This window comes from Carassius auratus, chromosome 42, assembly GCF_003368295.1.
Source record: "Carassius auratus strain Wakin chromosome 42, ASM336829v1, whole genome shotgun sequence".
NCBI classification, from domain to species: Eukaryota; Metazoa; Chordata; class Actinopteri; order Cypriniformes; family Cyprinidae; genus Carassius; species Carassius auratus.
In genome coordinates this window covers 17,568,485-17,593,231 of record NC_039284.1, presented here as the reverse complement: position 1 = coordinate 17,593,231, position 24,747 = coordinate 17,568,485, and the positions used below count along the sequence as shown (strand labels likewise).

The following is a 24,747-nucleotide window of genomic DNA, read 5'->3' as shown; positions in this document are numbered from 1 at the left end:
CAAATGCAGACAGAAAATTGCTCACAAATTGTCCTTCTTGTGTGAACTAAAAACTAGATGTCATCATATTCACTGTCTCTTGCAGCTTGATGTTTCAGACACGAATAAGCACTGGGTGATGTGTGCTAGCCTAATATTAACGTCAGTCTCTGTGTGAGAAGAATAGAGCTGAGAGACTAACTGTGAACAAAGCTGTAGTGGTGAAGGCAACACCAATAATGCTACACCTCTCTGTAAACAGGAGACAGAATGATAAATGCTGGGAAGGTAAGAGTGACATTTTGCTCTAACATATCTCTCTCTCTCTCTGTGTGTGTGTGTGTGTGTGTGTGTGTGTGTCTGTGTGTGTGTTTGTTTCTTGAAGCTGTAAAGCTACAGCATGGAGATGCTCTTCACTATTAACTGAGGGCTGATGTTCAGAGTATTTTTGGGATGGATGGAGCAGACCCTGGATGACTACAGGACCACGGTGGAGCTTCGGGTCTGGAGATTCTGCTCAGGGTCAGAGAATGAACAAAATGAGATTTTTGCTTCTTAGTTTATAAAAATTAGCTAATACAACAAAGTTGTTGAATATTTTTATTGTAATTTTGTTGCATGAAATCAGTTTAAATTTGTTAAATGAAAGTTTGAAACTACATTTCATTTCATTGTTTTTCCCCATCATCCAGCCTCTGTATTAGACTAAAACATAATTCATTTTTAGTATTTTTATTATTGTACACCAGAAAAATATCATTAGTAAACGTTAAATAATGTAGTAATATTTTAATATTTTTGTATTCAATTAATGTTAAATTAATTTGTAGCTAAATTGTAATACAGTAAGACAACATCATATTTTTCCTTTGTTGCGTTTCAAATATTCCTGAAGTTAATTAATATTATTTGACATTTCATTTTGATTGAATAAGCCAGGCTTAACTTATTAAAATGTGGTTTGTTGTTGGTAAGCTTTTTGTTTCTGAAAAAAAGTTTATTTTGCTCATCAAGGCTGCATTAATTTGATACAAAGTACAGTAAAAACAGTAATATTGTGAATAAATTTCTATTTGAATATTTGTAAGTGTAATTATTTCCTGTGATGCTAAGCGGAATTTTTTCAGTATCACATGATCCTTCAGAAATAATTCAGATATGCTGATTTGCAGCTTAAGAAATATCTATTATTATTATCAATGTTGTTTGTGGAAAATGTGATACATTTTAAGGATTACAAATTTTATTTATTTGAAATTAAATCTTTCTAACATTATAAATGTTTTGGGTCACTTTTTGGTCAACGTGTCCTTTAAGATATCCTACTTTCAAATGGACAGCGTAGACTGCATTTTCTTTTCTGTGAGCCAAGGAGGTCTAAAGTACCTGCAGTTTCTCATTAATCTAAATAGCAGATGGTCGGCTGATTCATGCAGCTCAGAAGCACACAACCTGGATGCTGCCATCTTCACTTCATGGACAGGCAGTTTTTCTACATCTACAATAATAGTATTATTTGTTTATTTTTGTTTATTTATTTTTTTTATTTAAATTTACATTCTTGAATGATCATCAGTGGAGATAGTTGTTGTTGTTTTTTATCCCACAAGAGTTTGAGTGGAATCTCTACATTTAACAATTATACAGTGGGTATGGAAAATAATCAACCCTTTTGAAATAATACCATTTTGTTGCTTTACAGCATGAAATAAAAATGGACAAAGTTTTTAAAAAAAATATTGAAAAATATAACGGCAACATGTCAGAAAAAAAAGAATCACTGAGATGGAAAAAGGATCACCCCTCCTAAAAATAAATGTGTAAACTAAATCAGGTAAAGCTAAACACCTTCTCAATGGCACACAAAGCCATTTGACTTTAACTGTGATCAGCTGTGCTCATTTTGGTCGGCTCAGCATTAAAAGAGCTTTCCTGGAGCATTTCAGTCTTTGGTAGTGCAACTGAATCAAACAGTAAACTGTGAAACTGTCAAGGCACAGACAAAACATCTCCGGGACAAAGTTGTGGACAGGCACAAGTTAGGAGATGGATAAGAAAATGTTCAAAGGCTTTATCAATGATCTAGAAGCACAGTGAAGTCTATTATCAAGAAATGGAAGGTATTTGGTGCAACACAGACCCTCCCTGGATCAGGACGTCGCTCCTAACTGGATGAAAGAGCTGGAGGAAACTGGAAAGAGAGGTGACCAAGAGGCCCACAGCTGCTCTGAAGCAGCTGAAGGAACTTATGACAAAGAGTGGTCATTGTGTGTATCTGAAAACAATATCACAATTTCTCCACAAATGTGGCTTGTATGGGAGGGTTGCAAGAAAAAAGATACACCTTGAAGATTCTGAGGCAGATGAGACTAAGAATTATTTGGCCTCAAAACTAAATGATATGTCATGTGGAAATCCAATACAGCTCACCGTCCAAATAACAGCATCCCTACAGTAAAGCATGGAGGTGTTTATATCCTGTTATGGGGTGTTTCTCTGCAGCAGGGACTGGAGCACTAAATGGATGGTGCACAAAAATAAAAATACTGTCAAATTCTTGCCCTCTGCCAGAAAGTTGTCAATGTGAAGAAGGTTTACCTTCCAACATGACAATGACCCAAAACACACAGCAAAACTGAGCACATTGTGATTGAAGGAAAAAAAGATGAATGTCTTTGCATGGTCTAGTCAGAGCCCAAGACTTAAACCCCATTAAAATTTGTAGAATGAGTTGAGGACTGCATATAAATGCTCACCATCAAATTTAACTGAACTTGAGCAGTTCTGAAATGAAGAGTAGGCTAATATTGTCTAGATGTGCAAAGTTAGTAGAGACAGAGACACATCCCAACAGACTAAAGACTGGAATGAAAGCAAAAGGTGGTTCAACAAAATACTGACGGAAGGACGTGATCCTTTTTCCAACTCAGTGATTCTGTTTTTTGTTTTATTTTCCTGACATGTTGGTGTTATGTCTTTCACTTGGATCTTATATGTTGCACTGAGTAATAATAATTAAATAAAGATACTTGTTTTTATGAATTTATAAAAATTTATTTTTTATATACATTTTGGTTGTAAAACAACAAATTTACTGAATAAAATGAAATCAAATGTCTTAATTATTAATGGCTTTAAATAAGTAGCCTAACAGCAAGAGCCAGACAGCTGTATCTACAGTACCTGATGTCTGAAATCATATTTGCCCTAAAGAAGTCAGGTCACTTTATATGACACCAGGCAAAGAGACTGGTCTTAACTAGATAAAAAGAGAGAAACACCTGACAGAGAGAAAGAGTGAGAGAGAGAGAGAGAGAGAGAGAGACAGAGAGAGAGAGCGTGTCTCAGAGAGAAGAGTGTGAAGACAGCCATCTGCTCCTCACATGTTGTGCTCTGACTGGGCTCATTACATTTCAAGGACAACACAAGTCTCCATCTGTGAGAAAAAAAGAGGTAGGCTATCACTCAAATTCTGACAAAAGTGTTTCAGGTTTTTGCTAGGTTTTTGTGGGGACAATATTAGATGGAGTGTCTTGGCTTGGGACTGAAGAAGAAGCTGTCTTGTTAAATGAATACAAATATTGTGGGCATGTTACAACATACTGTTTTTATTTTTAAACTTTAGTTAGAAAAATGCCACCAAAAAGTCCCTAGTCTGAGACTTAATTTATATTTCAAACACTTTCAAGCTACATCCACCAAAAACTCAGCACCTGTAGTCTCCTTTTACATAATGTGCAATGGATTTACAGATTTTATAGATCCATCTATCTATCTACTTATTTATTTGTTACTGTGTTTGCAAAACCTTAAAAGTTAAGTGATTAAAAGTTTAACCTAAATATATTGGATTTTAATTTCATAAACTTTTAACAACAGTAAGTAGTGTTTATAGTGAAAATTAAGCTCACCAAAGTCATACAATGTTTGATTTTGTTGTTGTTGTTGTTTTGCATAAAAAGATTCATCTACACACATTCAGAAATGCATTTAAATGTATTATGGACCAGGAACCTTGCATTTTTAACTAAACTATATAGTCCCTCAAACAACTGAAGTTGGATTGTTTTCTTTAGCTTTGCATTCATCACTAGGTGGTGCCAGAAATAAGAACAGACAAGGTTCCTCTTCACACTTCACACTGTTGCTTTGTTGTTATTATAAGGCATTGTGCAGTATATGAGAACTATATAAAGACTATGGCAATAGTCAAAAAAGATGCCAATTGGTTGACTCCAGACATTTGTTCAGTGGACCTTTTGTAAAAGCCCATTCCTTGTTGTAGGATGAACAACATATTTTATTCAATTTTAGAGGGAAAGTGCATGAAGAAAAGCTATGGATTTTTAACTCAACTGTGTTTGGAAACTAAGCCTGTTTAGCATTTATTCTAGTCTGTGTGACTGCATGCAACTCATTGCAAGAGCATAGGCTGGGTTTCTAAGGAATATTATCATAAACAAGGTTAATTAAACACAATTATTTATAGGGTGCTCTGAACGGCCCTGTGACAATGTTGAGGACTTGACCGTAATGAAATCTCCTTCGAGAGACACAAATGCCAGTTTCATTTTCTCTTTTTTTTCACATTAGACGATTGTGGTGTTAAAAAACCCAAAGCAAATATTAATAATAAGAATAATAAGAATAATAAAATAAATTACTTATATGCTACAAATATAGCTTTCTAATAAAATAATCAGTCTGAGTGTTGTTTTAAGTTAGGCAAAAAAAAAAAAAAAAAGACCAAACATTGTATGTATTGCTATATTTTATACAGATTTTTTTTAATGTGTTTTGACATTGAAATAAAGGTCTAGATGCCGTCAAGAAACTATTTTTGTTTCTCAGACACTCTCACAAACCCATTAGGCGCCGATGGCGTCATGTTGCACGTGTGACGTCTGTGAGTGTGATGCATGTGGATGTGGACTAACTGTCCATGGTGCTGAAACGTCGCAGCGTCGGGATGCGCGTTCCAGAGTCTCGCAGCATCAGTGCGCGCATTTTCTAATTTATAAACTCTTAAAAATCCATAGAAAGGCTCAAAACAGTGTCGGAATGCTGCCCAACGACACCTTCAAGAACCTGGAGGATGGTTTATATTTGATAAACTTCTCCAGCAACGAGACGCATAACGGGGATTCTCACGGCAGCAGCGCGATCTTCATCTCCTTCATCTATTCCGTGGTCTGTCTGGTGGGACTCTGTGGAAACTCGATGGTGATTTATGTGATCTTCAGGTATGCGAAGATGAAAACTGCGACGAACATCTACATTTTAAACTTGGCGATCGCGGATGAGTTACTCATGTTGAGTGTGCCTTTCTTAGTCACCTCTTCGTTACTTCACCACTGGCCCTTTGGTTCTCTCCTGTGTCGATTGGTTTTAAGTGTTGATGCTATTAACATGTTCACCAGCATCTATTGTCTGACTGTGTTGAGTATCGATCGCTACATCTCCGTGGTGCATCCCATCAAAGCAGCCCGGTACCGGAGACCCACTATCGCCAAAATGGTCAACTTAGGAGTCTGGATGTTCTCCATCCTGGTCATCCTACCCATCATCATCTTCTCCACCACTGCACCCAACTCGGATGGATCGGTGGCTTGCAACATGCAGATGCCTGAGCCCGAGCGTCAGTGGATGGCTGTATTTGTGATCTACGCCTTTCTGATGGGCTTTCTCTTCCCTGTCATTGCCATATGCATGTGCTACATCCTTATCATAGTGAAGATGCGGGTGGTCGCGTTGAAAGCGGGCTGGCAGCAGCGAAAAAAGTCCGAGAGGAAGATCACGCTGATGGTGATGATGGTGGTGACGGTGTTTGTGATCTGCTGGATGCCTTTCCACATCATGCAGCTGGTCAGCGTGTTCGTCCAGCAGCACAACGCCACCCTCAGTCAGCTGGCTGTGATTTTGGGATATGCCAACAGCTGTGCCAACCCCATCCTGTACGGGTTCCTGTCGGACAACTTCAGACGCTCCTTCCAGAGGATTTTATGCCTCCGGTGGTGGGATAACGCCACGGAGGAGCCCATAGATTACTATGCCACGGCTCTGAAGAGTCGAGGATACAGTGTGGATGACTTTCAGCCCGACAATCTGGAGTCGGCCAGCACGTACAGGAATGGCACCTGCACATCTAGAACTACAACGCTGTAGGACTCGGTTTTACAGCATAAAGACTTGTTTTGTAATCTGTTGTCATTGTAGTATGTATTTTTTGTTGAGATGCATTGGAAGACTTCATAATAACTTTCGTTAATGCCATAGTATGATTATATAATGCTTAATCTAAAGTGTGCAATTTTGCCTATATGAATGTGCATGAACTTTTTATGCTTATATAATGCCTTGATTGGCTTATTAATGAAAGTTATTATAAAGTGTGTCGATATGGGTCAAATGTGTGACGTTCCGATTAAAAAAAAAGAAAAGAAATATCCACAGCTTAATATTTGGTTCTTTATTTTGAAATGGAATAAAACATGGGGAAATCATTCACTCTCAGTGCATTATGTGGTAAAACTATATTTGTATTTTACGAAGGAAGCTTGCAGTGCTTGCAAAGCTGGAACGAATCAGTGTTACAGTTTCCGGTTTTTATGTTTTTATGTCTGTGTCCAGAAATGAAATCAGAACCGCCTTGCCTTCCATCTAAAGTACGTAAATATATGCAAGAAAGAAGACCAATCGCAGTGCAGTATGCAAATTTTACGTCACAGCATTAGTTAGTGAAGTATTGAGTATTATGATTCTGTCAATGTTAGTCAGTGAAGTTTTTTTTTTATCTTTTAATATTTTAACAGTTACATTTCTTAAAAAAAGAGAGAAAAACATAGCACATTTATGAGTCTGCACTTTTTTTTTACATGGAACAGGTTTTTCAATTCTATTTCAAGTGAAAATATTGTAATAGTTATAAAAGACGGTTCTGAAGCCTAAATGTTATGTGTTTGATTGTAAACCTAATCCTAACAGTGAAGGTGAGATATCAAGCCTGACCTGAAGCCTGTGAGAAACGTTTCCATTGACTGCTGTACTTCTATGTTTATTCTGCTGCAGGGAATGTGTCTAATACAAAGCTGATTCATGGCTATCCTTAGTGTAATTTATTTCACCCGCTATGTGTTTATTTATTCACTCATGATTATAATGTATGTATTATGCACTTTTTAATTGTGAAATATATATATATATATAAAAACCACAGACTATGACATGATCCCATATTAGACAAAAGGTGAAATACTTAAATCGTACCTACTATATTTCCTTTATTGAAATATATTGAAGATATATTACTATATGTTAATACATTAATGAATAATATATTTGAAATGATTTAAAAAATACATTAGCATGATACTGCAATCACATTTATAATCATAAGTATTAGCTTGTCTACTGTAATGTCGGCCAGAATCATATAAGCAAAAATTACTGAGCGCGCCTTTAAAACATTTGTATATTATTTCAGCGCCTCAAGCGGCACCAAACGGAACTGCATAAAAATTACCTGACTTGCTGTTTACAAGCAGTTCCAGAAACAAATATAATCTATCATGATTCAGGACACTTATTTCAGCCATTTCTGTCAGGTAATAAAGACATTTATGTGTGGTACTCAATGAAACGACCACAGCGTGCAGCAGTGTAAACAGCCGTCTTTATTTATATAATTACTCAGTAAAAAAGACACGTTTAAAACTTTCATGTTGTGAAACATAAGATAGATATATCTTTAGAAAACACATACAATGGCAGTATAACATAATATCTTCAACAGTTCTTAGAACTCTAGATATAGGTGCATTTAAATATCAGCTATGAAAGTGTAAAAAAAAAAATCGAATTACCGTTGATGTGACCTAGATAGAATTTCTAAATCCACATTGGTATAAAGACCCTGATTTCAACCTGATTTCAACCGTGGTAAATGAAATTCAAAGGCAGTAATTACACAGCACTCTTGTGACTCCAGAACACCCAAATGTTCTGAGAGAGGAATATCTTAATATCAGTCTCTCCCCTTAGGTTTCCTCCTTTTCATTCACCTTCTCTTTGGAGCTGAATCCATTTAGAGGCACAGCCTCCGCCTTCCTCTTGGCCGGTTTTATGGATCTCCTCCTCTGGCAGCCTTTCACAATGGCTGCCACAATCACCAGCAGCACTATGAAAATCAACAGAGCTATTATCACAGGTACTACGATATTTGAAATGTCACCACTGCTCTCCTCAATGTGTATGACTGTCTCATGCATTCTGACATCATCAGTAGGCAGAAACGTAGGCTGAGTTAACCTAGATTTGCCCCGGTTTATGTTTGAATATTCATAGTTTTTCCGATTGGTGGTGGGCGGCTTTGATGGACCATTACAAATGCCATCGTCATTGTATGAACAGAGACATTTGTAGGAGCCTTCTGTGTTCTGGCATTTGTGTTCACATGGTTTCAACTCTTCACATTCGTTTACATCCACACAGTTTCCGGACGCATCTGTCCTGTAGCCTTTATTGCACTCTTGGCAGAGTTGAGATATATTCATGTTTTCGTTGCCGACTAGAGTCCAAACTAGATCTTTGGAGCATGTCAGATTGAACCTGGCACCAGAACGGCAAACAATCTGACATGTATACGGATCATTTATTGGCTCAATCATGTCATGTGTGTTGAGTATTTCTGGTCGAGAACATGTCAGCTTGATGTTTCGTTTGCAAATGAAAGGATGTTCCTGTTTGCAGGCAGTATCCACAAAACCATTGCTTTTTGTACCAGAGTCACTGTATTCCACTGAAAGCAGCCCACAGCGAAGATGTGAGCAAGTACCTGTAGGTTGGGTTTTCCAGGTTTTAACATCAGATTGAGTGCTGTTGTCTACCGTCCAGAAGAATCCTTTAAGAGGCAATTGCTGTTGAACACAGGTGCCTTTATCCCTCTTCAGTCCAATCCAAAATGACGTGGTGGATTTGCTATTAATATCCCAGATTGTTTTCAGAATCTTTTCCATATCCTTCTCATTTGGAATGTTGGTCAGGAAGCTTCCAGGTTTGCAATAATTCTGAGCATCTTCGAATGAGAGTTTGTTCAAACGAACAATGTAGGATGATTCGAGCAAACAACATGCCATGTTCAGGAGACTCACAAGATATAGTACCGTCCAGAGCTCCATGTCAACACTGACTGGAACTAAATGAAACTGTCTATCCCCTGGCTTTCTTAGCTGCCCCTGTGAGGTCCTCCCAAGACAACAAGCACAGGAAGTCTGTTACAGACTTTCACTTCCTCTTGGGTGGTGTTGCTGCCAAAGCAAAACAATCGCAACTATGAACAAAATTACTTTTTGGTGAAACTGAAGCTCGCATAATACATAAACTACCACAGCAGATTGATAGATGAGCTCAAACTGATGGAAAAAACCTATGTTCCTTTGCACAGGATCCGTTAAATCCAATCATGGATCCACACCAATTACCTCCTTGAAGGTTTTAAGTTACAATACCTTGGAAACATCACAACTGCATAGCCTAACATTTCCTCATAAAGATATGTGTAACATTGGACAAGGACTTTTCCACATTTATTTTACTTTTTCCTTTTGTCTGTAACAGGATTCTTTGACAAAACAAACTGTGGGGAAAAAATTTCTCAGAAGCATTGCTCATTGTATTTGGGAATACACTTTACAGTAGTTCTATACCTCTGTTTACATATTACACTCAACACTGTCAGCTTTGAATGCGTGTTGTTGATTGACCTCAGTGTGTGTTTTCAAGGGCTCACATGGGATTAATGCAGTGTTGAATGTCCCATGACTAACTCAGTATTATTCTGTCCTTCCAACAGGCTGCTTCATGAGTGACCAGCAGATGCTTCCTGGAGGAAATGGCAATGAATTGGAGGAAGTGAGGTTGTGGAAGCATTTGATTTTATGTTCTACAGTCTGGAGGGTCAGGGGTGGGGAATGACGACAGGAAAGGGAATAATGGATAATAGGAAAATAAGTTACCATTATGCCAAGAACATAAAATAAGAAATTGAAGAAAAGGTGATAAGTGTTTTATAGGAGAACTTTGCCATTTTGTGAGTGAACTACAGCCTTTAAAGGAGAGGTATGCTCTGGTGAACATTTTTACTAGTCATTCCACTGACCAACCTCCCATAAAAACACCCATAGCAATGTCCTTAAATCCATTAAGGACACATCAGCAACATTTTAGATTGGCTTTTTCAATATTGAATAAATTAAATAGGATAAAGCACTAAATAAAATTTAATAAATTAACATAATAAATATACTATTACTTTCTGTATGCTCAATTTTTTTATTATCATTAAATATTGTAATACAATTATACAATATATATTTCTAGTAGTATATTTCATATATACTTTTTATGTTACTTGCTAATCACCTTTTTTAATCTTAGTCTCTGTTTAACAGTGTTTTCAGAAAATGTGTTTGATAATACAACACTGTTATTTAGTAGGTGGGATGTGTGTATTTATAAAATTTCACATGCTCTAGTACTGAATTCCTCCTACGGCACATCTTGAAGGAAGACAGCTAGTGAGTCATGATTTAATTAAAAGTAGGTTTGAAGGATACAGACCATAGCAGTATTGAATACCAAGAAATGTTAAAAAAAAAAAAAAAAAGTTGAAACTTCATCAGCTCCAGACAGCTTACATCATAATAACCCTTTAAATACATATTTTACAGTCACTGTTATGCATATTGATGCATAAACAGCTAAAAAGCTTCCTACCAGTGGCACTCCTCCACAAAACTTAACATCTAACACACTTTCATCATAGGTAGAATGCAAAATGTTTCAATACAAGCATTTCAGTCAAATGTAGCCTAATTTATTTAACATTTCAAACCTTCAACCCACGGGGAGGAAATCAGTCCATGGCAACAATTTAAAAGTAGTCAAATTTTATGAAATAATAATAATAAAAAAAACATTTGACATCCAACACGAGCTGTAGGAGTCAGATTTTAACTATCACAGGTTGAGAGGAGAGATGGATGACAGACCATGTTGGAGGATTTGCTGCTCATTGGCAAATATCTGACCTTCCTTTACACAGAGCGCTTGTGATTATGAAATCAAAAGTGAAAGTGAACCGCAAGCACTCATTCAAAACTCTGCATATTGATAGTGGCTCCCTGATGCACAAAAATTCTATGCAATATGGGACTGGGACTGGAAACAAAAATTGTGGGAGTAGGTGATAGTGGTCAGAAAATAAGCGGGAGCAGGATTAAGAAAACAGTCCTTTTCAAGGCTCTACTACAAAAACACACACGATAAATGGCAACTGTGGGAAGCAAAAGCCGAATCCTGGACATTTTGGGCGATTTAGAAATCCCGGCTGGACGGAGTGTGAACATGTTACAGGATGATAAAGAGTAGCTGGTTTAGACATTACATTCAGAAGTCTCCATTTATTTTCATTGCTGTCTAGGAGAATCAGTTTAGATATTAAAGTAATCTTTTTGTCATATTTCTCTCCTACAGATCAAAGCGTCCTGTTTTGGAACATAAATTCTGTTTTGAGAATGAAGGTTTTTCCCCATTCTAAGTAGAAAACTGTCTTTCGTTCTTTCTTTCTTAAATGCATTTTAATGTAATAATTTGTATTTATCAAAACATATAATTTTGTTAATTTGGTAATTTAATATATTTTTTCATTTCACCCCATCTTTATTACCTTTTATATGTTACTACTTAAAAATAAATCAAAATATAGCATAGGATTGTAGTTTTGTAATTCTGAATTACCCTTTGTTTGAAAGGCTAAAAATAGTTTTGTTTTTGTTATTTATTTATTTACATTACAGTGTTTGTTTGTTTGTTTGTTAATTACAACATACTTTTAATTAAACCTTTATTCTACCTCATCTATCATTACTTTTTTATATGTTCATACTTGGTCATTTTTAAAGCTTGTAAATCAAAATACAGAATGAGATTGTAGCTTCATTAACATAATTCTGAATTTCTTTTGATTTTAAAGGCTGAAACTGTATTTATGTAACATACATTCCATTTTTATTCATGTGTTATTAAATTAACATTTTTTATTTCATTGCATTTATTATTACTTTTATATGTTCCTATTCCCTCATATCTAGGGCATTTAAATAAAAAAATAAATAGTATGAGATTGTAGCTTCATGTGCATAATTCTGAATTGCTCTTGATTTCAAAGGCTCTTTAAGAGTCATCATGTTTATTGTCTCAGTATCAGCTCTGTGTGAAAATTAGATCAGTGTTCTCACAGAAAATCTGTTACACAATACAGAACAGTGGTAGGAGGGAAAAGAGCCAGTTTAGTCACTGCACATTTACACAAGCTGTCTACTAGCATGTGTGCAATGTCAAGAAAATGTCAGAATAAAGCCAGAAACTCTTTGCAAGTACTTGCAATACTTCCAAGCAAGTACTACCAACGCATTGCAAAGCCACCCTGTTGCACTGTACACATTTAAAATTATGTTTTTAGGGTGGTAACAAACCTCTGGCTGCAAAAGAAGATTCTGTGTTAATGCTAGTTGTATATAGTGCCCTGTATGACAAGACTATTTACAATAACATATTTACAAATTTACTTGCATAGAGTACAATTCAAATCTTACACATTACTGCCTGCTGTGAGGCACTAATATGAAATCTATCAATTCACTTTCATTTAAGCAATTAAACAATCGCAGCACTCCTAATGGACTGACTAATAACTTCTCTTTAAAACTCATTTAACCACTTTGATTTTGAATGTCAAAAGCTTTTACAAGTAGCTTCATAAGTTAGACGGGGCATCTGAGGAAGCCAGTACAGCGCAGCACTAATCACTGGGCAATTTAGAGCTGTCATTCAAACATGTTTCTTTCATGATTCAAAAACAGCCTTTTAAATTCACAAAATAGCTGACGGTAACTACATTAAACATCCCAACATGCTTAATATTCCCACTGGATAAACACAGTCTTTCACACGGACCCATGAAACAAGCAGGTAGATGGAGACCAAGATAAAGATGTGCCTCGCTTTCTTCTAAAGCAAGCCGTCTAATGTTGTGTATCACGATACACCTTAATCCTTCTCTGTTGAAACACTTGATAGATGTTGATTAGTCAAAGCAAATCCTTTTGGCCTCATTATACATCCTCCACTGAAAGCCTCTCCCAGGTTTGATGTTTGGTCAATTGAGCGGGCTTGCATTTTACTGTTTTCTACTTAGACTGGAGAAAAACCTGACATTCCCAAGACTGAATGAATGTTCTGAGCTCCACAATGAGAAACAAGCATCTGTAGGTAAGAAAAATCACAAATGAGATGCTTCTCTGAGATTACATAAAATAAATTGTAGAAAATAAATGTCTATAAACAAATGTGTCTTCTCTAGAGATTCGTAACGTCTCAAACTGTTCTCAGATTTCTCAGATATAAAGTATGCCGTAAAGTCAAAAAGATTTTAATATGAACTCAAAAATTTCTTATCCAGTTCTCTCAAGAGCATCTGGGCTATAATGTACACTTACTGTATGCATTTATTTAATTTCCCCCAGTCAAAGTAGAAAACTTTTCTTTTCTATAGTTTCCTACACAAATCTTATTTTTCTAAAGTGTTACCAAAAGTTCTTACTGGCTTTGTAAAGAGTCTCTTAAACTGAAGCATTAGTCTGTTTTATTTTTCACATTCATCAACAATTGATTGGACTATCAGACATAAACAGGCACTGATATTTAACTTCAGTGCAGAATAGCTAATCATTACTCATTTATTCTTTATTATCTTTGAAATGACCCTTTAATTGGCTCCTCGGGAGCTTGCAGAAGTCACAGAGTCCAGTCGCGCGTCTGAGAAGACTTGAATGAGTCTGGGCCTGTCTGAGTTAATTAATACAATATCCAAGCTAATAGGAGAACACACTGTCAGTTCATATTCTCATAACACATGAATAAAATATGGTGACATTTACTGAGCTCACCACAAGAGAGGCAAGCATAGAGTAAACATACACATAGTCACCAGAGCTTGTGGAATAGTGTGTATTGTGTGTAATTAGAGCAAACACACTTTAGCTGTGCTGTGGTACAACTGAGTGAGTAGTAGCCGTGACTAGAGATGACTTGCTCATTTGTCGTTATAAAGGTTTGTGTTGAGCTTTATAGGAGTTTCCTGGCTCCTGAAGAGCATCTTTGTTCTCACAATCAGTGTTTGGGATTGACGACCAGATTCACAATACTATATGTATAGACAGGTAACCAAAGTTATTCCCTATTTCTAACTTGTGATTGCCTTCACTAATATTTCTGACAGATATCGATAGAAACATCAACACTTTGCATTGCATCTTTAAAGTAGGCCTAAAAGTTCACCCCAAAATTGAAATGTTGTCATCATTTTCTCACCATCATGACGTTCCAAAGCTGTATGATAGTCTTCATTTCTTTTTTCTTTCCTTTTATTTATTTATTTTTATTTTTATTTATTTTTGGAAGCTCACTGAGACATTTTAATTAATTTATTATTTTTTGTATTTTTCAAGAGAAGGAAATTCATACAGGTTTAACTTGACTTAAGGCATTTTATTTTTCTGACAACAAGTTGTCAACTGTCCTGCAGTTCATCAGCATATAACCAAAATCACTCTCAAAATTCAGCTGTGACCCTGAATTTCGTCACCTTGATCATAGATGTTGGTTGTCAAGCCTTTTTTATAAACAGAATGCATATGAACATAATCCAAAACGATTGACAAACCTATTCTAGAAGTATCACCTTATGTCCTGTTCACAACATGGATGATAATTATAACTGGTTAAAAAAACAAACAAAAAAAAAATCGTTCAAAATTTCTAAAAATCCACACAACTATAATGATTGCAGCACAGAGAAACCAATGCCCTGTTCAAATACACATATTTGTGGTCTTTGCACTTGACCTATTGCCTACTTATATGACATATTTCCTTTATTTGGCCCAAGTGAGCAAGAAGACTACAAGTGTGTGTAGAACCTGATGGGACACACTTGTAGTGTTGAAAAAATGTAAGTGTTTAGAGAGCTTTATTTTTATTTTCAGTACTTTGCATTTTAAAATTAACTTTTAAATGTCTGTTCAGTAGTCCCTATAACAGATGACACAGTTTAATTTGTGGTACTTATAAGTAAGTGATAAAAACAGTTGTACAAAATAAATATACTCATTTTTGCACCAATAAAATGTGCAACACTTTGTTTTTGTACCAAATTATATGTAATATCTAATTATGATTAATATAAACTTACATTGGAAAGGTTTCTGTGACCTTTCGCAAAATCTTAGCAAAAAGTCTCATGATTTATTTCCAGAACATGATGCATGATGGGATATGCTAAGCCTAAGATTGACAGTGTGGATTTACTGAAGTGTGTGTGTTAAGGGTACTGTGCTTTGGCATTTTAGTCTTGTTCACTTACTTCCTGTCACATGCAAGCGCTCTCAAAACTGTATTTTGGAGTTTTTGTCTACTGAATGTTTTTTCAGTAAGAATTTCATTAGCAGGACATTCGGTATGTACAATCTATTAACACACTCAATTTCTTTCCTGTCAAAAATTCAATATGGTGGTAACCTAGTTATTGTTGGTTTGAATGGGCCTTTAACCAGTAATCTGCAATTGATTGCAGTGGATTTCAGTGTGTTTGTGTGCAATTTAAAGAAAATAGGAATAACGAAAGTGGATGGTTCAAGCAGAGATCATTTAACTTTGTTTCCTCATGCAGACAGACCAACAACTGGCCTGCACTACATGGATTGTAGGAGATTTGATACAATATCTGCAGATAATTCACAAGCCAGTTAAAACACTGTTCCCTGACATCTTTTCCACAGAGGTTTGTGGCTTTAATCTTTTGTTTTCTCTCTGAAGTCTATGTCTTCTCTCAGCATGCTAAGTGATAATTTGTTTCTGTGCCAGAATGTGTTTTGACCATCACATATGGCAATTTATTCCACAACTGTGAGACTCATGTTTAGGTTGTGCTGATTGTTTTCATATTTGAGGGAAGCAGGAAATTTCCTGACCCCGACCAGTGTGTAGATCCTTCTGCTTATCCGAAGAAACTCTTTGCAAATTGCAACTGTAATTGCAGTGGAAAAGATAACAAATCTGAGCTTCTATAAATCCTGACGCTTGTATGTAAGAGGGTCACGTAAGCCCATGAGGATTTCCACTTAATGCAACGGGAACTCCACTGTCATGTTGCTTACTTCCACATAACCCTAAAGAGCAAGACGGCAAAATACGCCAGTTTCAAAATACTGCTATTTAAAGCTTCTCAACTTCATTAGGATTAAGGCTGCATATTTAATTAAAGTTCAGTGCCTTGCTACTTCCCTCTGAGTCAGTGTTTGCTAGGTGAACAGAAGGTTAGAAACTATTATCAGAGCACAAAATCTTGATATTTACTTTGATTAACATCCTCCTTCAAAATCCTATCACCCAAAATATCTCCTGGTTTCACTGGAGGATGTGGATCAAAGCGGAAATGAATTTCAAAAACTGCAATAATAAAAGTATAGAGATGTTTTTTCTTTCTCATTGCCTTTCGAAAGATGATTACTAATTGAGAGTCTTTTTTACATACACTGGAAAAATGGCTAGTATGAAATTGCAAATAAATTTCTCAAATAATTACAAAGAAATGCAATTACAATTGCATTTAATGTGAAATGTTTTATCAGAACGACTAAAAATAGTATTTTCTTGTGTAATATATTCCATTAATACTTATTTATTTATTAACTAATTTATTTTTACAGTGTACAGTTCAGTGCCGATTCACACATTTGTGAATTCACACAATTCACAAAAAAAAACATTTGAATTTGTCATCAGTCAGCGGATGACTCACCCATGTTTTAAATTGACTTTATTTTTATTTTTTCCAGGGCAGTAACGGTGGAAATGTGGTAATGTTCAATAGGCTTTTTTATTTTTCTAGTCAAGACCAAATCCATTAAAGCAAATGGGAAACAGAGATGAGTAAATATGTATGTTTACACTTTGTGCTATTGCTGTCATTCTTGGAAATTCCTCCATCCTTGTTCCTCTGTGAAACATGTTCACTGAGCATTCCTTTGTTTTACAGATGTTTAACTGAACACAGGCTTTTAAAGTAATGACTTCCCATAATCTTTTTTTATGTATTTTATATTAAGTACTAAAATGTATAAGATAAATAATATATATCATATATAAAAATCATACACACACACACAAAATTTGCTCATATACAGTATAAACCTTTGTCCTGCATAATTAAGAATAGTTGCATATGTAATTGCTGGTGTGAGACTCCAGTATTCAGTATCCAGTATTCCTACAGCCTCAAGTGCTTCCCATCTGCGTTCATTTGACCTCTATCAGCTTATACAAACACACAAAAACTAATTTATAAAGGAATGCAGTAAATTAATGCTTTAAGCAATTGCAATTTCAAATGAATTAACCACTGACCAATAGGAAGCAACAGTGACAATATTGTTGTGGCAGGCATATTAGATTTATTTATTGCATTTGTGTGTGTGAGCAATGGCTGGAGGCGAAAGGAGATGTTACCAGTCTGAAGAACAAATAAACAGTTTTGACATATTTGTGTAAAATGTCAAATATAATCAGAAATATGTGCAAACTCTGTTCAATTAAACATTGCAGATCACTGACTTAATCAGAATTTAATCTATAAATGTAACTATAATTAACTGAGGACTATGCTTTAAAAATAAAGAATAAAGTTAAATCAAGATACATTTATATTATACAAAAACAGCATCCAATCAAAATATTTCTAATGCTTACATTATTTGATTAAAGATACAGTAAAACAGTAACATTGTGAAGTATTATTACAAGGAAAAAAAAATTCTAAAGAGACTACTTTAGAAAATAATTTTAAATGTAACTTTTCATAATTTTGACCATTTGTGAATACATAAAGTATAAATATAAGGATACATTTTTTTCTCTATACTGCACATTTAAAAATGCATTTATCATAAAGCAGTCCTTTCGTCTAATCCATGCAAAATAATGAAACAAAATAACTGCACACATACAGTACAGTAATATGCTATTGTTACTGGCCACACTAAAAGCTTCCATGAACACAAAGATGCAGTTCCCTAAGTAAAAGCACTTGCACCCTCCAAACACACAGTAAGCATCTGGCATTGTTCACCCTTTCTCTTTTAGTATTGATCAGTCCTTTTCCCCAAGTGATGCTAATGGGTTTTCTTGCCTTTTAAGTCAGCTTAATGGCAACCTCCATTCACAGTGCTCCATCTCCATTGAAGCGTCTATTCTTCTAGAAGTTTGGGTAAAAATGGACCACTCTTTTATTAAAACATTGAATTTGGATTAATCACATATAGATTTTCTTGAAGCAATGCAGTGATGTCATGTAGTTTAAATGCTGGTTCTTTTCAGCACACACAATTGGAGAAAAATATTAGTTTTTCAAATCCAAGAGAAAAAAGTTGCCCCTAGTTACCATTATTTATGCTTTCAGTCAGCTTTGTTTTATGTTGTGTTTCAGGTGTTTCTCAAAAATTATTTGGGAACAATATTCTTGTGGGATTACTGAACAGATACAAGCAGGAATAAATGAAAGATAAAAGAATGTTCTCCGAATTTTTATGTTACAGCTGTATTTACAGGTGCATCTCAATAAATTTGAATGTCGTGGAAAAGTTAATTCATTTCAGTAATTCAATTCAAATTGTGTTACTCGTGTTTTAAATTATTTCATTTCACACAGACTGAAGTAGTTCAAGACTTGTTTCTTTAAATTTTTATGATTTTGGCTCACATTTTAACAAAAAAAACACCAATACACAACAAATTAGAATACCTCATAAGACCAATAAAAAAACTGGTCTTCAAACTGGCGTGGTATGGAGGTGATCAGTTTGTGGCACTGCTGAGGTGGTAAGGAAGCCCAGGTGTCTTTGACAGTGACCTTCAGCTCATCTGCATTTTTTGGTCTCATTTCTCATTTTCCTCTTGACAATAGCCCATAGATTCTCTATGGGGTTCAGGTCTGGTGAGTTTGCTGGCCAGTCAAGCACACCAACACCATGGTTATTTTACAACTTTTGATGCTTTTGGCAGGGTGGGCAGGTGCAAAATTAAATCAGCATTTTCAAAAAGCTGGTTAGCAGAAGGAAGCATGAAGTGCTCCAAAATTTCTTGGTAAATGGTGAAGTGACTTTGGTTTTCAAAAACACAATGGATCAACACCAGCAGATGACATTGCACACCAAATCATCACAGACTGTGGAAACTTAACACTGGACTTCAAGCAACTTGGGCTATGAGCTTCTGCACCCTTCCTCCAGACTCTAGGACCTTGGTTTCCAAATGAAATGGAAAAGTTGCTCTCATCTGAAAGAGGACTTTGGACGACTGGGCAACAGTCCAGTTCTTCTTCTCCTTAGCCCAGCTAAGACACCTCTGACGTTGTCTGTGATTCAGCAAATTCCTTGACACATCTGTGTGTGGTGGCTCTTGATACTTAAATCAATTTTGCCTGACAATCCTCCAACCCTCATAAGGCTGCGGTTTTCTCGGTTGGTTGTGCATCTTTTTCTTCTACGCTTTTTCCTTCCACTCAACTTTCTGTTAACATGCTTGGATACAGCACTCTGTGAACTCCCAGCTTCTTTGCCTATGAATGTTACCTTCCTTGTGAAGGGTGTCAATGATTGTCTTCTGGACAACTGTCAGGTCAGCAGTCTTCCCCATGATTGTGTAGCCTAGTGAACCAAACTGAGAGACAATTATGAACGCTCAGGAAACTTTGCAGATGTTTTGAGTTTATTAGCTGATTGGCATGTCACCATATTCGTTGAGTGATATGGTGTTTTTTTGTTAAATGTGAGCCAAAATCATCTCCAATAAAAAAAAAAAAAAAAAAAAAACCTCTCCAATATTTTACATTTGTACTGGAATACCTAGTTCAACCACCCAGTGTTAATCCTACATATAGCACCTTTAAGACCTAGTCTTCTTTTTGGTGACCTTGGAAACTTGGCTCACACGAACATGTTTATTAAGATATTACAAATTATCTTTTGTGCTTTTGTTGTTGTTGTTTGATCCTACTGACCAAGAATCTGAAATACCCTATTCCATTCAGCTCTTCTGTTCATTGAGTGCTCCAGCTTTGTCATGTTGATAAGAACTGTATCCAAAGTGCTTCTTCCAGTGGTTGTTTGCTCCAGTCACATTCTGGATGCTATTTTCCTTTGCAATTATTAAATTAAAGCAGATATGACTGGTGTTGTGGTGTGGTTGAACAGTTCACATCACTTTGGCCGGAGGCACTAAATATGTACTAAACAACTTCAGAAGAAGACATTTTCCAATGTACAAGAAGAGTTTGATTTGAGCCTCGACTTAACATCAGTGAAATGTAAATAAAATACATGCGTTTACATGCAGTAATGGATTAATACATTTTTAAAGGGTTAGTTCACCCAGAAATGAAAATGTGTCTATCTTTTACTCACTCTTGAAGCATCCTACAGTAGGTGTATGGGACTTTCTTCTTTAGTTATTATTAAATATTGTCTTTGCTTTTCCAAACCTTTCAATGGGAGTTAGAGGGTGTTTGTTGTCAACAGCTCAGAAGACACAAAATAAAGTGCATGCATCTGTAATAAAACTTCCCTCACACGACTCCAGGGGTTGAATAAAGGGGGTTACGTTTATGAATTCTGAGGATTTATTGTTAACCTCAGGTAAATTATAAGTAGTTTGAAATGTGAAGCAGGAGAAACCTGGATCCTTTTAACCAGTTTAAAATGACCCAGTTAACTATTTCAATTATGAAAAAAGCCCTAGTCTCATTGACTGAATGAACGCAGCATGCCACCTGTTTACATCATGGCCTTAGCATTGTGCATGCATATACAGTGCCAAAAACTGTACTATCACATTTTCTTTTAAAGTGGAGTTTTCAGACTATAAAGGTAAGAATTAAAGTGTTCTCCACTCCTGATGCATTTTCTGTCGACTTTTGCATTATTCCCCTAAAATAGTGAAACGACTATTTATACAACTCCATCCGGTATTTTCATAATTGTCCAAAAAGAATATTAGGCAGTGATGGTTTGCAGTGGTGGGAATTAAAACTACTGACGTTACTGTAATTAAGTAGTTTTTCGGGTACTTGTAATTTTTTTAGTATATTTTTAAAGCTGTACTTTTACTTGTACTTAAGTTACAAATTAAGCAAAAAATAATTTACTTCGTTACTATTAAATCACAGTTCGTTACTGAGTAGCCCCCACAATTTGAAATTATATTCAAACTTTTGACAGCAACTTCAGCAGCCAATAAAAATATCCGATCCTTAAACGGACCAATCAAAGCGCTGATATCTGAACCGGGAAAAAGCGCCGCTGCAGCAGGTGAAGAGCCGATGATCAGACAGAGATGGATCTCAGCGTCATTTTATGGACTAAGAACTTGGAGAAACAAAACTACATGGTAATGTTATCATAAATATCTATATTTTGATACCGATACTGAAATCATCTGACACGGTTCCATTATTCATTTCCACACTATCTGAACAGATACAATCTGCGTCTCTCTCTCCTAATCCGAGTGATTTTGACAGTCATCCGTCTCCTGTCAATTACAGTCTGGAATGTCTGCGCGGGATTGCAGGTATTCCGCATTATCATAATCATCCCGCGGCAAAATGTGGCGAGCGCTTTATTGTAACATGAGAACACTGTCATGCACTGGCAATTGGGGGCATAATACTTTATATGTGTAAATAAAACCTATATAAAATCTATTAATTATATAAGGTGAATGTGTCTTTTTTAGAAGACTTGGATTAAACCAATTTCAAAGCTTGAAATAATAAGTGCCTTGAAAAAAATGGATGGACAAACAAAAGAAATCTACAGGTGTAAGGCAGTATGGGGTAGTTTGGCCAATGGTATTGAAAATGATTGTGCATCGTGAAACCAAAAATAACGCTACTTGCTTTTTTTAGTGCACAGTACTAGTCTTGTAGCAAATAAGTTGAAACCATGCAAGTCAAATACAGTGGGAAAAAAAAGTTGTCTGCTGTCGCTTCTGGCTCTGGAATTGGCGTTCTTGCTCTGATGAAGTCAGCTTTGATGGCTGGGAGAATCCTCTTGTTAAGTCATGATGTTAAGACTTCCGTTTCTGGGTCCAAGCCTCTCAATTCACTGATAATACTATCTCAGCAGCCATTTATTAACACTATTTCATTAATATTAAAGCATAAAAAGGTCATAATAGGACCCCTTTAACCACTCCTATCCAACCAAGGTATTGAAGTTAGAAATCCCTGTATCATGACCACTAATTAGATAAAAGTGGGGTTTAGAATGAAGACAACCCAGGGTTAAGCCCAGTGTGAAAAACCTGAACAAAATTTCAGTGGCAGTGTCACCACAATAATAGTGGTAAAACTGTGTAAAACTTTCGAACATATTTAAAAAATTATTTTACATACTTTTGAAAATCCACTGGTTGTAAACTGTGAAAAAAGAAACGGAATGTGACGCACATCTCTTGGAAATCCTGTAGAATTCAGCCAATCTGAAGATGACTTATGCATCAGACATTTAGCCAACGGTCTGTGGCCGTGACGTCTGAGGCTAAGACTAGCCTTTTCTGACTATATTTAACCCGGTCGGTATCCCAGTGCTGGGTTTGAAGCTCTTTATGTGGTACTTTACCAAGGAGTGTATATTATTAAAGGTGACACTCCATGAATATTAATAAAATGGTGAGGTTGTGATTTTGGCAGAACCGGGGTAGGAGAGAAATGGGACAGGAGGAAAGGCAGATAAAATGAAGGAAGATATATTACACAGTGCCAGCGTCCATTCACTGCCAAGCACTGAGAGAGGCCGGACAGTCCTACCCTTCCATTTATCCCGATTAAAATCCTTCCACCTTCCCTGTCCTTCTATCTTTAACCTCTTTTGCCTGCACTGGGCTCATAATGCTAATGTGATCCGTATTTGGAATGCTGATGTAATCCATATGTTATCCGTTGAAACAGTGCAGTGTTGTTGTTAAGTAATGCAGTGTAAGCGGTGTGTCTCTGCACGAGTCTCCGGGGGCCTCAGTACATCCGCCCCACTGAATCAGCTCTATTACATTTGGTATTTATGAAGTCAATCTTTTATCTGGAGAAACTACTGTTCATTTTACCCATAGGCATCTACTTCAGTGAAAGTTTTAATCAGGTCTTAGAGGAATAACTGCATTACAAACTCTGTTTTTAAGCAAAAAAGAAAAAAAAAACATTAAGAAACTTAGGGGGAAATGTCCAAGGTAAAAGATTATGCATTATGGGTAAGTAGCTACTTAAAGGTGCAGTGGGTGATCTTGTAAAAAGCCAACTTTAGACTGATAGCACTGAAAGCGAACATCCCATCCTCCCTGCAATCGCCGTCCAAAGCCATGCCCCCTGAACACATAGACACTCACAGACCAGAATACAAGAGACAACATTACAACAATAGGCTACATCAGCGCTTCCCAGTTCCAGTCCATGTTCCGAAGTGAAGAAAACTCCCACTCAGTGAGTAGGGAGCAATGAACATGGCGTAGGGATCATATCGATCGGAACACAGTTCATGCACCTAGCTCACTTCTAACAAGCTGGTTATCTGAATCTCTGGGCTACATCTGTGTCACTCAACCAGCAAGAACATTTTAAAAGTACTAAAGTACCAGGAAGGAAGATTGGGTTGTTGATTTTTGTTTGCCATTCTAGCTCTGTATGCACAGCATGCTTGAACGCAATGATGACGGGTCCTGGCTGTGCGAACAGGGTTCGCAGAGGTATGCAGATACATGGCCCATACCACTTATCCATGCCAAAATAACCCTGAACTGAACTTTTAAATTATTACTAAGAGTAAAATGGGTAATAATACCCACTTAACACATTTGAAAGGCATTTTAACATGCTTAGTTGCAAATTATTATATTATGTTTTTGTTTACACATGGTAAAAGTTACTGTAGTGGTAACCATGGTAAATCTGAGGTTACTGCTGTTCGATTACAAATACTAGAACTACACTGAACTATATGGTCACTGTAGTAATGCCATGTCTTCATTAGGGACTCCCAGTGACAGGCTGGCCTATTTATTCTCACAATGTAGGATTTATATCGACTACACTTACAGAACAGTACATGATCCATTTGAACTTTTAAGGTTAAATTTAAATTAATTTAATTGCATTTTCAGTGTACAACTTTTTTTTGGGGAGGATCAATGCGTTCAATACCAAATCAGTATCAATATACAGATACATAAGTATTCATGCATCCAAGGTCAATTTCAAATTTTAACTTGTTACTACTGTTGAGTGACCATGGTATAAATGGGTAATCACACTTTAATATACAGGTGCATCTAAAAAAAAAAAGTAGAATATCATGGAAAAGTTCTTTATTTTTTGTAATTTAATTAAAAAAAAAAAAAAAATTCTTATATTCTAGATTCATTGCACACAAAATGAAATATTTCTAGAGTTTTTTTTTGTTTTGTTTTCCGATGGTTTTCTGATAGCATTCTGATGGTGATGACTTACTGCTTAGGAAAATGTAAAATTCTGTCTTCATCTCAAAACATTTAATGTTGGAAAGTGAGTTTAGAAATGTTCAAGGTCTCCAAAGAAGGTTTAATTAT

At 36.0% G+C, this 24,747-nt stretch overlaps 3 protein-coding genes across 4 annotated transcripts in view; 1 reads left to right on the top strand and 2 right to left on the bottom strand.

Moving 5' to 3' along the window:
• The window catches only part of LOC113060912 (neuronal PAS domain-containing protein 3-like), a 783,891-nt gene that overhangs the window by 320,108 nt on the left and 439,036 nt on the right, over window positions 1-24,747 (bottom strand). The gene's annotated exons all lie outside the window — the stretch shown is intronic.
• On the top strand, window positions 4,859-6,681 carry LOC113060921 (somatostatin receptor type 1-like). The gene has a single exon (XM_026230189.1). It carries the CDS (start codon window positions 5,041-5,043, stop codon window positions 6,142-6,144), a length of 1,104 nt encoding a protein of 367 aa, XP_026085974.1. The 5' UTR covers window positions 4,859-5,040; the 3' UTR covers window positions 6,145-6,681.
• On the bottom strand, window positions 7,317-9,219 carry LOC113060919 (uncharacterized). Its single transcript, XM_026230187.1, has one exon. It carries the CDS (start codon window positions 9,153-9,155, stop codon window positions 8,016-8,018), a length of 1,140 nt encoding a protein of 379 aa, XP_026085972.1. The 5' UTR covers window positions 9,156-9,219; the 3' UTR covers window positions 7,317-8,015.